The sequence below is a fragment of the Phasianus colchicus genome, chromosome 3 (assembly GCF_987193195.1).
Source record: "Phasianus colchicus chromosome 3, bPhaCol1.hap1.1, whole genome shotgun sequence".
Lineage (NCBI taxonomy): Eukaryota > Metazoa > Chordata > Aves > Galliformes > Phasianidae > Phasianus > Phasianus colchicus.
In genome coordinates, this window is record NC_143438.1 from 52,184,360 (window position 1) to 52,200,657 (window position 16,298).

A 16,298-nucleotide genomic window follows, 5' to 3' on the forward strand; every position below is an offset into this window, starting at 1 on the left:
TTTAAACAAGCAGGATCAGACATGGGAATCTGTCTCCATGCTTGGACTATTAATGCTTCCTGAGCTAGGCAGCAGACAAACTCCATCACTAATATTAAATCCACATCTATATTTGGCAGCTAGTCTTTGGAAAGCATTAAAAAAATTAGGGAAGAAACAAAGCACATACAGAGAAACACTGGAACACTATCATGCACAACCTGAGGGCAAGGGAACATCTCCTAGAACTGGCTGGACTTCTAGGCAAGGAAAGGTTGCTTACATTATTTTGTGGAGGGTTTTTTTACAAGTTTAATCTCCCCAGGCAAGGGTCATGTTTGTGTCCGTTACTTATTCTCTTTACTCTAGTGATCCTGCAGGTCTTCCATTGACTGCAATGGCAGCATTATTCATGGACTGTCTCTAGGATTGGACTGTTTACTAAGCAAATAATCAGAATCAGCAGATTTGTAGTCATATGGGCACCCAATAAGCAGCCTGTTTTCTTGTAGGGTTGGGTATAAAATCCCAAATCTCATCAGCTCCTAGCTGTTGGCACCACGACTCACTAAAAGCAAGCAGAATGGCCTTTCACTCTACTCTTCTTGTTTTCTTAGCTGGACTGGTATTTCTCTCTGAAGCTGCACCACTGGTGAGTCTTTCTTTTTAATTCAAACTCAATCAATGAAACCATTAGACAGTCCTGAAGTGTTATTTTTCTACCACTTTTTTACACAGCTTTTCTTTCACCATTTATCTATCTATTTTAGGATACTACAAAAGGGTCTGGTATATAGGAGATATGAACTTTTGTTTTTCTTCTTCTGTCAGCTTGTGACTCGCATCCTATATCTTCAGAACAGAGACAGCTTCTTCACCAAACAAGTGTTTCTCTAAAGAAATTTAAATATTTTTAAAGCATGACTAAGAATGTATCATAGTATAGCAAAGCTTAAGGAAACAACATCCTTTCACCCTTAATGACATTGTTGGTATTTGTTGTTGGCTGCCTAGGCTAACATACTCTGCCTGCGCTTACATTAACTTACTACTTTATTATTTGCGATCTCGTTAAAAAAGTATCTTTTCTATAACATTTTTTCCAGGATTATATGCAATTCTAAATAGTTATAAAATAGTGTGCATATGTATGTGTGTAAAATAAAGTGATCTGTATAAACATCGAAGATACTCTTCTGTAAGAAAGTATGGGGGACAAAACAGAAGCTTGGGACTGTCTTTGTATACCATCTGGCAAAGAAATTCCTTCCAAGTCAGCATTAATTCTGCAATAAGAATCCATCTACTCTTTGAAACAAGGTTATTGCAGGGCTAGTGAACAGCTCCTTTACAACCTCTCTTGCTTTCCTGCAGGTCTCCCACGGCTCTGTTGATTCCAAATGCCCTCTCATGGTGAAAGTGCTGGATGCAGTCAGAGGAAGTCCTGCAGCTAACGTAGCTGTTAAAGTCTTTAAAAAGGCTGCAGATGGAACCTGGCAGGACTTTGCTACTGGGTAAGTTATTTACCCAGTTACAAGTGGTCTTACTGAGACATTTTTTCAAAGGGGCTTGAATATACAGAACAGAAATAAAGGGAACAGAGCTCTGATAATGTTTTTTGCTTAAGTTTTCTATCACCGTTAACATGAATTGTGGTCTCAAACTCATCAGATTCAAGTGAAACATACCTGTCACTGAAATACATACAAGTTGCAAAAAAAGTATTTAAGATTCTTGTCATACCTTTGTAGGAGTGTTGGTTTAATAAACACGTTTTTACTCATTGCTTCAATGCATGCTTCAATTGCTTCAGTTTCCTTTCTATAAAAATAAAAGAAACAGAGGGACAGTTTTCTAAAATTCAAATGCCTGAATACCCCATCAATTTAAGTTTCAATCAAAAAATTCACTAAATCAGGTTTTTAATTAAGAGAAGTTTCTAACAGCAGCAGGTTGTTCAAGTACAGAATGACAAGCACAAGCATGGACAACAGCCACTAGAGAATCCAGCTTTTCTAGTAGGATTTTATACCTTGATTTACATAAAAGCTGCAGAAGGAAATAGAAAAGACTGCAAGGAGAGATCCACCTTTCTCCATTTCAAGTGTTTATTTTATAAAACTCAAAACAAAACTAGAAAACTTTCCCCTTTGAAAAGGAACAGGAAAGTTAAGAGGAGAAACAAACAACTTCATTCCCAAATATGGGAATATTTACTATGAGAGTGGTGAGGTGCTGAAGCAGGCTGCCCAGAGAGGTTGTGGATGCCCCATCCCTGGAGATGTTCAGGGCCAGGTTGGATGGGGGCATTAGGGGGCAGCCTGGTCTAGTATTAAATGGGGAGGTTGGTGGCCCTGCCTGTGGTGGGGGGGGGGGAGGGTTGGAGATATATGATCCTTGAGGTCCCTTCCAACCCAGACCATTCTGTGATTTTGTGATTCTATGAAATACTGAATGGTAATAAGGGAATAAATGGCCCTCAGAATAGACTTACATACTTCAAGGAGAATGCCAGAGAAACTCTAAAAATTGACAGCTTGCTTTCAGGGGAAGTGGAGACAATGCTATTGTTTTGTTGTTAACAAGAATTTGTGTTATTGTTAGGAAATCCAGATTCCTTTGCATGCTTCATCAATTGGTCTTTAATATGCAGTATAAAATAGAATCCACACTGTAATAAGATAAATGCAACATCAGTGTTAAGAATAGTCACATTGTGAAAGTAACAGTTCAGTTTGCAAGGCTGCTCTTAAGAAGCTCGAAGAGACAAATCGCGTGGTGGTTCTTAGCCTTTGTTCTTCTGGCACTTCGAGTCACAGCGAAAGTCTGAGAAAAATCAAATAATGTATTTAAAATATTTAAATAAATAAATGAGGAGATTAACTTAGGCAAGAAAGAAGCATTTTTTTTTTTTTGCCAGGGAAAGCAATAAAGAAACATTAAACCACCATTTATATTGCAGGTAAAGATTGTGACCTCTCCTTTGACTTTCTTCTTAACCAAGGCTGCTTTCAGTGACACCACAGACTTTAGCTGAAAGCACTTATTTGAAATAGTTTTTCATACTTATTTGCAGTGTTCTTTTTTTGGAAAAACAGAGTTTATCTGTAATAAATATGTTGAAAATCCAAATGCAATCGAGGAACACGATCTGTAACTGAAACTGTCAGGTTAATATTATGAAGTTCTACATGCACCTGCTAGAAACTGTAAAAGTTCCCAGATGTCCATAGAAAAATTTTGTTAGGTTTGGTTGTTTTTGTTTATTTGTCATTGCTGTTTTTCTAACAAGTTTTAGGAAATTAAGCAAACACATCTCTCCACTTGTGAACGTGGATAATTACTATTTAAATTTCATAACAACAGCTGATTTCATTAAGAGGGTTATTTCAAAATTAGTCTGACCAAAATATGCATGAAAAGCTTAAGTCCAACAGAGACGCTCTCTGAGGAAGGCCAGAGGGCACAGAGATGTGGAAGGCATGTGATCTGTGTTCCGTATGAACTCTTCCCATGACTAGCTTTAACTTTCTTACTCCTCACATGTTTTAGGAAATCTTTACAATGAAGTTCAAGAGTTTCATTCATCAAATATTTCTCATGTGACCTAAGTTGTGAATCATCAAAGAAAAAAAAAAATTGCAGTGTATTTGAAGTAAATACAGATGCTCAGACAGAAATACAAGTGCTGCTCAGAAGGAAGGAGTTGAACCATTTTGCTACCAGGGCTGATGGCAGGGAGCCCTCTGCCTTGTGCTAATCCCATCCAGGTTCTGAGTCACATACTATCCTATTGAATGTCACTGCAACAATAGCTCCAAGCATTTTGTTTGTGAGACCACTGGCACTGAATAGCTACCCCATATTAGTGATTTATTTTTTTTTTTAATTGCCATGAACTCTTGGCAGTGAAGAAGAATCTTGTTTTCAGTTTTAAAATTCAGTGTGTAAAATGTATTACCTGAAAAAAGATTTTTCAGTCAGATATCATATTTGTTTTTAATTGATTTATGTATTAACTATCCAGCTTCTAAGCAGATATACCTGAATTGCTAACTTGCACTTTAAACACTTCTACAGAATTTCAGCAATTCTGTTTCACAAATTCAAGGACACATGAGCACTCACCAATGAATTATTCAGCATTTTGCCTATTGCCTTTCCTTAAGGCAAGATAGATTGAGGCTGGAAGTACTAATTAAACTAAAAGAAAATCTCTTCACAAACTGCCTGGAGCCATGTTTCAATCAGGGCTTGGCTTAATACAAGTTCGGTCTTCCCTGGATACAGCTGATTTCAGCTGGACTAGACTTGTGCTGTAATGCTTTGGTCAGTCTTCAAAGTGCTAGAGTTGGAATGTCTTCTTAATTCTTAATTTATCATAACTTTTTTAATGCACTATCACTAACTGAAAAGAAGACAATTGAGATGGAGAAGGTGGAGAAAGAAAAGCTGTGATAGCACAATGGTTTCTTTCTCTGATAAGAAGCTGTAGGTTACTGTGTTCTCCCCTCTCCCTCCTAATCCTCTTCTGTCTCATTTATAGAAAGTTATTCCTTTCTGTAGATTGGGTAGGTTGTTCTTTATGTCAGGTTTTTACATTTCCTTCAAATGCATCAAGCGATTATGGAATGTGTTATTATATAAACATTTTTAGTAGAAATAGTAAAATAAGATAAAAAGATTGAGGGAAGAATATGAAAGGAGAGGCATATAAGGGGTTTAGTACCTCAGTAGCTGAACATTTCAGCAGCTGTCATACAAAGCCTGGTCTTTTTCAGACCGTACTATGCAAAACCAGCTATATTTCCTTTTGTGTCTGGATGTCGTCCACCCAATATTTTGTTACAAACTGAATAAACAGCCTCTTTGAGCTGGGAATTCCTATTTCTCATTTACATGGCACCCAGTGGAAGAAGTCCCTGCTCTTTGACCACTGCACTGTAATACAAATTACCAAAATCTTGTGATGCTAAACTGCTGTTTCAAGACATTACCGTTCAGGGTCATATAAAAATCTATTAGGGTTTAGATGTAAAATCTATAGTCTCAGTGTTAATATCTAGTGAATAAAATCATTTCCGACTAAAATCTCTTTTCTCTAATTATAATTTGAAGTTTGGCATTTTGCCTTTCATCGTGACAATCCTTTTCCTAAGACACTGACATTCAGCTCCAGAGAGCACTTGGTACAAGTTAAACGTGATATTAAAACAGAGGCCTTAAATATAATCCTGCCATAGCAGTAAAGATGACCAAAAAGCAGAAAAAAAGACAACCAACTGAGATTTGTGATATACATGAATAAGTTGGTAGCTGAGACAGGTTCTGCAATATGGAAGTATATGCTACACGGGAGGGAATTATTTCACATAATTAGAAATCATTCAGTATCAAATTTGTCTGTGCAGCATCTGTGCTATTTAACACTCAACACTGACTGTTTCTGCCTAGCATTTAAATGACAATACAAAATATTTATGTAGATATTTTATCATTACAGGAAAACCACAGAGTATGGTGAGATCCATGAGCTCACAACAGAAGAACAGTTTGTAGAAGGAGTATACAGGGTTGAGTTTGACACCAGTTCATACTGGAAGGGACTTGGCCTTTCCCCATTCCATGAATATGCTGATGTAAGTATTTGAGAACACACCTAATGATCTATATATACCATGTAGTGTATCAGCTGGACACAAAAAATACAGCGCTTTCATACTAAAAGAGCAGTAAAACAGATCACTGTCATGTTACATACAGAGTTCTGGAACAGCTACAGAATTTCTTTGTAAAATATGCTAAATTGCAATTTTAAGATCTGTGGAAGGCAAAACAAATGACTGAGACCCAGATCTATAGAAGCCTGAGGAGCAAGTTGAGCGATTTAGGTCAAACAGACAATCCTGAAAATATTCCTGAGTCACTTGAATGTCTGAAAATACAGATGGGGCCTCAGACCTTCACCTCCAAAGGTGCTTAAAGGCACATGGTTGAGGTCGTTCCAGATAGGTTGTTGAGGATGCGTTCCTTTGACATAGTACTGTAGCTGAAAGGAGGTTATGATGAGGTGGGTGTTGGCCTCTCAACCCACATAATTAATGACAGGACTAGAGGGGATGCTTCAAGTCATGCCAGGGGAGATTCAGGTCAGATATTAGAAAACATTTTGTCTCTAAAAGAACACTGGAATGGACTGCCCAGGGGGATGGTTGAGTCACTGTCCCTGGAGGTATTCAAGAAATGTTTAGATGTAGTACCCAGGAACATGGTTTAGTTGGGAAATATTAGTGGTAGGGAGATGGTTGGATTGGACGATCCTGGAGGTCACCCTGGTGATTCTTCAGTTCTATGATTCCGTAAGTCATTCCACTGTCCTGGGAAGTGGACGAAGTTTAACAAATGAGTAAAAGGTAACTGTAGCCCACAGTCCTCACATTCCATCTGTTTAGAGACTGACAGGATGGATATAGGGGGGAGCTCTCTAGTCCTCACATGTAAGAAGTACACCATGGATCTGAAAATAGTTCAAGTAGCAGACTAAAGAAAGCCAAAGAATGTGGGAGCTTAATCCAGTTGATGGCACTTTCCTAGGAGTTGGGTATTCCAACTTCCAGGGAGTAATTGGAATTCATATCCAAATATAAATTCTTTCAGGACAAGGGTCTTTCTGCTCTTACAAGTCTAGCAACTCATTTCTTGCATTAACAACTGACCCATCACCATTGCCTGCCTTGTTTGAATACAGACGTTGCATTTAAGCTAGAGTATTTCTCCTCTGTTTTTCTTATTGGTTGGTTTATTTACCACCCTCTCATCCTCCTACTCTGCATCACAAACCAGAAATGTGCATGCCTGATTCAGGTGGTAGGTGTCTTTACTAAACTTCACTGCAGGTGAAGCCCTTCAAGGGCATGAGTCTAAGTCCCACTAATTTCTCAGTCTTCAGCATTACGAAGTAGTGGTGAGCATTTGCAAGGGTGAAACCACTGAACAGAACTGGCAGCAGTTTGCAGCAATTTGAGTATACTTCCTAATATTAAATGTTAAGCTAGATTTGAGTACACGTTGTTCCTCATGATTACAAGTTTTCTCTTTTCCAGGTGGTGTTCACTGCTAATGATTCTGGCCACCGCCATTATACCATCGCTGCTCTCCTCAGTCCTTTCTCTTACTCAACAACTGCTGTTGTCAGTGATCCCCAGGAATAAAAACATACTGTCAATACATATATTCCCTCTTTTGCTAGGACTATTATAGGTTTTTAGCAGGAAGGTTTTTCCTATTGCTAATGCATGTCCTTTTGCTACATTAGTTGTTTTTTTGTTTTTGTTTTTTTTTTCATTTTGTAACCTGGCAAAAATTCAGACAAGTCAATAAAATGTAACTTCTTTAAAACAGTTTTGATTCTATTGGTCAAGTTTTATTATGTCCTGAAGTGTTATAAATTGTGTCATCTAGACACGTTGTGACATCTAGAAACAGTGAGTGGCACAGGGAAGTAAATTAACACTTGATTTGGTTCTGTTAACTTCCCCCACTCAGCAAATGCATTGGTTCAAAATAAGACAGTTCTACTATCTTAAAAAATAAAAATCAGACAAGCATACTCCAACTGTGAAACTCATTCATGTTATTTGGTTTACACACAGAAGATAGGATCCCACTATTAATTAGGTCACAGGGTAAATAGGAAAAATTCTGAGTACCAAGCAGCAACACAAACAATATAGAAAGCCTTTTAAGATATACAAATATAGAGAGCTGAGCTAAGATCTGCGTAGCTTTACTTAAAATTTCAAGACAAACTTTGTTGATTTGATGGGGAAGGATTGCTGCTCACTGAATCTAGGAAGTTCTGAAATAATTTCACTTTCCATCATTGTAAAAGCTCTGCTCTTTAATACAGTTGGCTACCTCTAGTAAGTCGAATGTCTGTCCATAAAAAAAAAAAAAATCCTAAAATGGAAGCATTACTTTAATACTATTTTCAAATTTTTAGAAGAAGGACAAGGTAAATTGTGGAGTGACTGTGTTTTGAATAATGTTGATAAATGGACCCAAACATTTGAAGGCTCTAACAGTAATTTCTGTAGAAAGATAGCTGATTCTATTTATGATATCCAGAAGCAGAGAATTGTTGTTTAATGAGATTACAGAAATAATATAGAACATTACTGAACTCAGCCATTCAGGAACTATCAGCACTAATCTGCTACTGACCTTGGAGCTAATCTCCACATAGGAGCCTGTGGGATGACTCTATACCAAGAGAATTCACAAGGTTACAAAAGCCTTTAGCATTTTGCTATTTGATTACTTTTCTCCCTGATTTCTGGACCCTACCACAGTTACACAATTCTAACAGACAGTGCAAACAGTTTCAAAACAGGATCCATCTTAAAGCATGAATGTCATTTCATGGAATTTTGCAATTCCTAAAACTTGAAAACCAGTAGGTTTGATTTGCAGTGGACTGTGACCAGCCTTCTGAACAAAATGTAAACATATTCCTACTGTAGACATTAAAAAAAGAAGTTAATGTCCTAGCTGGGCATATAGGCATCTGTAGGTATAAAGACAATCTCACTTCTGGAAATAGTATTTACCTAAAATGAAAAAGAGACTTCTGGTGAGCGCTGACTTGCAGTTATACATATAAAGTTCTGAAGCTGTATGAAATGTAAGGAACTACTAAAGTAAGAGAACTTAAAATGCTGTTTACCTGTGCTCCAGAAATGGGTATGTAAGTATGCAATTATCATGCTAGAAACCAAACATGGCACTCCATGGGAATACATAAGAAAACTAGTAGGTCACATGTTATATATTTATCACAGAGAAATTGCTTAATAGATAAACATGAATAAGTTGATTATGCCATGCTATAAACACAGAGGAATTCCCAGTTAAATGGAAATTTTGAATTAACAAGATCTTTCTATTTTTCTTAGCTTTATGAGACTTTAGCAGTACTGTTGTAACTACTGTTCAACCAGAAGAGAAACAAAACAGAATAGATATTGCTTCCAAGAAAACAGATTGCTGCAGTTAAGCTAGGCAATATTCACTATTCCCACAGGCATTAATAAAATGGATTTATTTTCACAGACAAGGTTCATGTTTGTATGGGTTACTTATTTTCTCATTATTTACTAAGTAAATAGTAAGAATCAGCATGTTCAAAGTCAGATGCTTTTTTTTCCCCCCCGATTGATAAGCAGTCTTAGTTTAGAGGTCTTGATATAAAAATCACAGATCTCATCAGTTTCTACTTGCTGCCACTGAGAATTCCTAGTGATAGCCACAATGGCTTTTCACTCTGTATTTCTTGTTTTCTTAGTTGGCCTGGCATTTTTCTCTGAAGCAACACCACAGGTAAGTGTCTTAGGATTGCAGTTGAAGTCCTTCCTACTGATATATAGTTCCAGCCTTTTTTTTTTTTTTTAACCTCTCTCTTAAATACTTCAATTAATGCAAGTGAAAAAATAGTATATTCCATTTTATTGCAATTACTTCAATTTTTTTTTTTTTTTGTATTACTGACTAGAGTTCTCTCTTACTGCATTTTTTCTGGTCCTTCTTTCTCCTCAACAGAGAGCTTTCTGATTAGAGAAGTAGCACTTGCTATCAGACTCAGCACCTACATGAAAAAACATGTTAGAAAAGAAAGGGAAAAAAATACCGTAGTCAGTATGCAAAGGCCTTGGGCTTCTCAAAAAGAAACTATAGCCCTTATAACACAATGAGCAAGGTAGTGAGTGATTTCAAGGCAGTTCTGGCAAGTTCTTGCAGTTTTCTGTGGTACCCAGCACTTCCTCCCTCATTAGTTTTAGCTGCATTGGCTGAGGAGAATCCATGCTGGAGTAATGTATTTTCTTGTTCTTTACTTACTGCTGCCATGCACTCATTGATGCAAACCAACTCTCTTTCTCTTATGGATGGTGGTATAGATACATCCTGATACACGTCTGACACAGAGTGGGGCTCCCGATCCATGGGACATTCAGTACATCATACAATGAAAGAGAAGACGTATGAGAGGGCTCAATTTTTACCATCTACATTATGATTCATTTTCCAATGATTAAATAGAGATCAGTGATTTCTATTTTGAGTGGATCTCTGATTAGCACCTTCTACATAGCTCTATTTTCTCACTTTTCAGTTACATATTTAGGAAATGGAAAGATAAAGCCTTGATTCAGCTTTCCTTTCAAGAATGTAAAAATACCATAAACACCATGCCTTGTGATGTGATGGGAGGGAAACTATCACCATCCCATGGTTGGAAAAAAAAAAAGTTCCTCTTCTACCCACGCATAACTGCCTGGGGATGAGAAATCTGATCCTTTATGGCATTAGAGAAGACTCAGTATGTGGTAATTATCAAGTTCACAGCTGAATTAAGATAATTCTTCAGTAAAATGACTAGATCAGAAGCCAACAAATTCAGAAAGCTCTGCTCAAATTGCAAAACATAGAGGGCATATACCAAACTCCAAAACATAGAGGAAAAGCTGCCCGATTTTTAAACATTTTTGCTACTTTTGATGATTTAATTATTTTGTGTCTGGGTCACAATTTGGTTAAAAATTATGCTGTGAATGATGTGTATGCGAGCCATCCCCAAGGGAAAACAAAAAGGCATTTTCACACACAACTGCTGTGTCTATATATTGCACACAGCTACTTGACTCCCTGTGCCTGCTAATATCCTCCTCCTTGGTTCCACTGTCTCCAGCCTCGAGTAACCTTCAGGCTGTATTTCTGAGTACACAGTAATCTTGTAGAGAAGGTGTATTCTGTAAAGCTAAAGAACAAGACTCCTTATTGCTTTATTATGCCCCCTTTCTTACCTTTCTTACAACATAAACAATTCTCTCTCCCTACCTGAAGGGCTCTTCTGATTCCAAGCATCCTCTTGTTGTAAAAATTCTGGATTCAGTCCGAGGAAGTCCAGCTCCAAATGTTCCAGTTAAGTTATATAAAGCAGCTGCAGATGGATCTTGGGAACTGTTAAATTCAAAGTAAGTCATACCAAAATATGAAGTGAGAGAAGGGAAAGGCAATGGGAAAGCCAAGAGTTTCTAATAAACATTGTCTTTTTTTTTTTTTAATCAGAGAGAAGACACACTATTGAGTGAATTACATTTTATTTGCTGCAGGTTGTCTTTTAACAGTACTACAGTTTCAACTACCAAAATAGTTTTATAATGTAATTTTATTACAAAGCATCATATTTCTTTTTAATACCCACCAATGAAGTGCTGCATTATTACCAGAGGAGTCAAGCAGACTCTTTTTGTTTGAAACTAAGATTCTGATTGAAAATTCTACCTTTATTGTTATTTCTCTTCTTTTCAAATGGTCTTTCGTTTTCTAGAACAGTACAGCTTTGAAAAGAAAACATACATTTTTTTTTAAACGTATTCCACATAATAATTGATAGCCTCCTTTATTTCAAAGAAAAGTAATCAATCAACATGAGAAAATCCAAGATATTTGCAAAGTCCCACCTGAGACTTTCTTCCTAGGACTCTGTTAATGGCATATTCTACCCCAAAAAAGGTGACACGGGGCTCATATGTGCAAAAGCTGATATACTGCAGGAAGTATACCAGGCACAGATGTGTTTGTAGAAAGCTCATAAGAAATTGTACGTAGGTGACTCTTTGGTGCAATAGAGCAGCGAGCTGGAAGAAGCAACAGGGCTCTCATACGTGCCCTTAACAAACATAGCTACAGTGAAGGTCATGCATATTTGCACAAGTAGGGGAAAAAGAAGAACTTTATTCATGTTGGCCTTGTTAAATAATTTGCCTTACACAAATAAAGTAGATTCAAACATATTCTGTCACTGGAAATGAATGTAATTTTCAATTAAGATGTTCATCTTAGTTACTTCCAAGTCTGAGCTCAGCAGCTTAATCTAAAGATACAGAGCTGAGCAGCTGTATGTTAATCAGAGCCTTAAAACATGTTTCATATTGAAACAAAGGTGTATGGAATGCTGCAATAGTACTAAGTCAATTTCTCCAGTCCTGATTGTTTATAAATAATGGAATGTTAGGAGGGGATTCAAAAATAAGTATTCTCAATTAAATACATGTTGGGTTTCACCTGAGAAAGCTTATTAAACACTTATCTAAAAGTAATCAAGCTATGACGAGGATAAAAAACCCTCCAACTGACTAAGGAGCATTTCTCAAGAAGCAAATTACTTGATATCTATTATCTACATGGAAGTACAAAATCTAAGAAATAGTAGACAGTGGCACAAATAACATTCTATTCTTTTTTTCTGCATGGAAGTTGAATAAAAGATTTGGCAGCTGGAACACAATACAGTGGTCTGTGACTACTCAAAGCAGGCACTTACCAGAACTTATTTGTGGATAACCTACTCAATGAAAAACATAATTTCATATAACTTATTTCACAGAAATAGATTTCAACCAAGAGGTATGTTTGAGACAGCATTCAATATTTTCTGGCATCCCAGTTTGGTTGGTGTTTCAAAGTGTACAGTCTCAAGTAAGCTCTGTAGCCTTAGATAGCACCAATAGCACCTTTAATTCAAATATCATCTCTTGTATGAGGATAGAAAAACAGCTAATCAGCAAAGACAACGAAGAATTCTATAAGACTACACTGCTGGCTGACCTACAATCATTTCCAATAGTAGATTTCAAGTTTAAAATTGCTGACTCATTAATATTTATATTGATAAAACAACATATTTAAATAAGAGAGCCAACTATGGAAAAATCAAGAGTTGACCCTACTCACATAGTTAAGTGCATCACAGAGCTTTTGCATTGCTTATAGCAATGAAGTTTTCCCTGTGACTTCATTTAATCAACTCTAAGATACTGCCAAGAGCCTATGAACAACTACACCAACATTTGGCTCATTCCTAAACCATGCAGAGTAGTGACATGGCAGGCAGCCACCCGATGTTTTGACTGTGGAAGCAGTAAATGTCACGATAAGATCTGTAAAACATCCATAATACAGATGGACATAAGTTATTACAGATCAAAGGACGTATTCATGACATTACTTAAGCTACACAATATCACTTAAGTGATATCACTTAAGTACAACTGCTAAAAAGCTGAATTCTTCTGCCATCACACAGACAAACCAATGAAAATGGAGAGCTTCAAGAGCTTACAACTAAAGAACAGTTTGTAACAGGGATATATAAGATTGAGCTTGATACAGCCTCTTACTGGAAGAAACTGGGTTTGAATCCCTTCCATCAACATGCTGATGTAAGTATTTATTTTATTCTGTGTGTCAGTTGCAAAGAATAAAGATACATTATGCATCTAGGATTCAATTAATAATTACACGTGTTGAACTTTTTGCTTTAAAATATTTTAGCATTAACATTTAAATTTTGCAGTCTCAAAACATTCTGACAACATGCTCATGACAAAACAGTTACCAGTTTCCCCATTACTCTTAGATCAGCTCTTAGGTGCATTACTTACAAAGAGATTTTCCATTCTTCTGCTTAAGCCTATGACTCTGAGACAAAACAACTGAGAGAGAATAAGTAGACTAAGTCTGCTGGGAAAAGGATTTTTCTGCCTTTTGGATCCAATATTTGTACAGGTGCATATAAAGTTTATATTTCTAAATAAATCAAAGTGTGAACTATTTTCTGGATGCTTGGATCCTCAATTTACAACTGAATGCTGTGTGAGACAGATAAACTGGTTAGGTAAGAGTGGTCCAAACAAAAGAGTGGTATCAACCAGCTCCAGTGTTTGGGACTCCAGGCAGACTGTCCTCTTCCCCTTCATAGTATCAGCTCCTTCACACGTTGCTACACTGCAGTAACCACAGCAGATCTGTACAATCTGTTTGCTGGTCTGTGACAGATCAGTAAGCACCAAGAGCTGTACGGTTCGCAATTGCTGCTCAAACATCCACTCCACAACTCTTTGGAGAAAAGGTAGCAACCATCCAGATCAAGCTTTGTTTTGGCCTCCCTAAAATGAGTAAGAGATAACATTCTTGTTCTAGATGACCATGAATGTTAATGCTGGGCAATCTTTCTTTCTGTGATAAAAGAAATGAAAGAGAGATAAGATTTGTAACGTGCAAGTGAATTGACTATACATCATAATGTTAATTTCCTGTCTGGAATATAGACATAAATTTAATAGAAAGTGAAAGAGCTTTCTTTAAGAATAAACCTTCATAGGAATCACATTTTCTTCAGTTCACTTTCAAATATATATGAATTTTTATTACCGTTTCAATTCTCACAAGCATTTTTTTTTTCAGTTAACATTGAAACATTGAAAGGAACAAAAGCATCACAGTGCTAATGAACTGCTTTAAATGTTTACATTCTCTAACTCCTATCTTCTGCCAGCACAAAATAATCAACTAGATGGAGGAATTGAAGAACAGGAGATGAGCTGGTGAAGGAGATGTTAAAAAGGCTGTTGTAAATAACTCTCCTACACAAGGTCATTAGTCATGGCCAAAGCACTAATGCAGTCCTGAAACTACTAGAAACTCAAGTAGGATTAAAGAAATGCTTTGCTTCATATTTTAGACTGAATATATTTGCTGTAATATTGTTTCATTTTGTTTCCCAATATTTAGGACTTTGTAAGAGCAAAAAAATTATTCAGATACTTGAAAATATACTTTAAAAAAAACAACCAAAAAAAAAGAGGTAAAGTGTTCAACGTAGCTCTTAAAGGAAAAAAAAAGTCTTGTCATTTATAAGTATCAACAAAGAAAACTCAATTTAGATAATAAGTGTTTGATAATTATAAAGAATATGCTTTAAGTTACATTTATGCTTTTAACAAAAGTTTCTCAACCAGTGGAAATGTGTGATGAGAACTGACCACATTACAACAAGAGAAGAAATTTCCAAAGTTTTGTGGAAGCTCAGACTAGACAGACAACCACAATGGTTTCACCTACACGTAGGCTTGTGTCTAGAGATCACTTCTCATTTGTCCTGTATTTATTTTTCTTTTTCTAGGTGGTATTCACAGCCAATGATGTTGGTTATCGACATTACTCCATCACTACTGTCCTCAGTCCCTTTTCTTACTCAACTACAGCAGCAGTCAGCGAGCCAGTGGAATAAAAACTTGACATTAAACATAAGGATTTAGATGTGTAAATTTAAATTTCCATAAACTCTACAAATAGTTTCTGACTGTGGTAACAGTTTTAGAATTTACATAGCACTTCCCAGAGTAAATCACTAACAGCAAAAGTCAAGTTGTTTATTCCTTTAGTTAACTTTAGGAAGATGTACTGACTTTGTTTTCAATCACTCTTGTGAATAAAAGCATTCAGAGAAACAAATTAAGTTTATAAAAAACATACCGAAGTCTTCTGTGATGTTAATAAGCTACATTCCTTGGAAAGAAAGTGAACAAAATATACCTGAAAGGTATCTCATAGTAAGTGAGCACATGGGAAATGTAAACCACGACTTGCCATCACCTATACTTTATGTTTAAAGCCCACAGTGGATGAAATCACATGGGGCTACACACGTAGGAGGAGCTTTTGAGTGACAACAGGGTAAATAGGAGTATGCAAAGATTCTAAATGAACTCAGAAAGCCCCCTTTTCTACTCCTAAATATAGCTGGTAAGACTTTCAAGGAGAATCCATATCTACTATTGCAGAAAATTAAAATCACTAAACACACTTGAAGTTATTTGTGGATTCTCAAAAGATGCATAGAGTTCTGTAAATATATTTGCCTCCAGTTTAAGTACTCCCAAAAAATTACTCACATACCTCTAGCATTCAGACATTTCTTTAATAATACCTCTAAGATAATAAGATAAAAGGAAAAGGTACAAAGGACAACTGCTTGTTCCTGAGAAAATCAGCTTCCTGCTTAATGCCAAGAGATAGGACTCATTCATGTTTTTCATATTATTGTAAATCATATACAAGGAAAATTATTCCTAAACAAGAACAGAGAAAAGCTATTAGGATAATTAACAGAAGTCATCCCACCACAGCCTAGTCTGATTTATTTGCTGCTCAACTTCCCCTTCCTCTACCTGTTATTTCAAGAAGTTACGCACTAGAAAAATCAGTGGTTTATCATCAAAACAAGATACCTCTCCAGAAAGCCTCAGAATAACCAAACCAACACAATCTTTAGAACATTATATTTCATAAAAGACAATGATAAAAAAGTACAAACACATTCTCATGAACAACAAAAAAAACAAGATTATGATAGTACACAGGAAATTCCCAGCATGTTTCAGTGCATTTTTCATTAAGCCTATCTTAAACACCTCTAC

The 16,298-nt window shown here is 36.4% G+C and overlaps 2 protein-coding genes across 2 annotated transcripts; both read left to right on the top strand.

Moving 5' to 3' along the window:
* Window positions 1–487: 487 nt before the first annotated feature.
* Window positions 488–7,331, top strand: LOC116242235 (transthyretin). Its single transcript, XM_031612911.2, has 4 exons — window positions 488–631; window positions 1,354–1,493; window positions 5,483–5,618; window positions 7,083–7,331. The coding sequence occupies exons 1-4, from the start codon at window positions 563–565 to the stop codon at window positions 7,188–7,190; spliced, it is 453 nt and encodes a 150-aa protein (XP_031468771.2). The 5' UTR covers window positions 488–562; the 3' UTR covers window positions 7,191–7,331.
* A 1,729-nt stretch (window positions 7,332–9,060) lies between these two features.
* Window positions 9,061–15,333, top strand: LOC116242236 (transthyretin-like). Its single transcript, XM_031612913.2, has 4 exons — window positions 9,061–9,357; window positions 10,879–11,009; window positions 13,124–13,259; window positions 15,002–15,333. Exons 1-4 carry the CDS (start codon window positions 9,289–9,291, stop codon window positions 15,107–15,109), a joined length of 444 nt encoding a protein of 147 aa, XP_031468773.1. The 5' UTR covers window positions 9,061–9,288; the 3' UTR covers window positions 15,110–15,333.
* Window positions 15,334–16,298: the final 965 nt, after the last annotated feature.

Coding starts and splice junctions, on each gene's coding strand:
- LOC116242235 (XM_031612911.2), top strand. CDS start 563: ATGGCCTTTCACTCTACTCTTCTTGTTTTCTTAGCTGGACTGGTATTT. Junction 632..1,353: donor TCTCTGAAGCTGCACCACTG/GTGAGTCTTTCT, acceptor GCTTTCCTGCAG/GTCTCCCACGGCTCTGTTGA. Junction 1,494..5,482: donor TGGCAGGACTTTGCTACTGG/GTAAGTTATTTA, acceptor TTATCATTACAG/GAAAACCACAGAGTATGGTG.
- LOC116242236 (XM_031612913.2), top strand. CDS start 9,289: ATGGCTTTTCACTCTGTATTTCTTGTTTTCTTAGTTGGCCTGGCATTT. Junction 9,358..10,878: donor TCTCTGAAGCAACACCACAG/GTAAGTGTCTTA, acceptor CCCTACCTGAAG/GGCTCTTCTGATTCCAAGCA. Junction 11,010..13,123: donor TGGGAACTGTTAAATTCAAA/GTAAGTCATACC, acceptor GCCATCACACAG/ACAAACCAATGAAAATGGAG.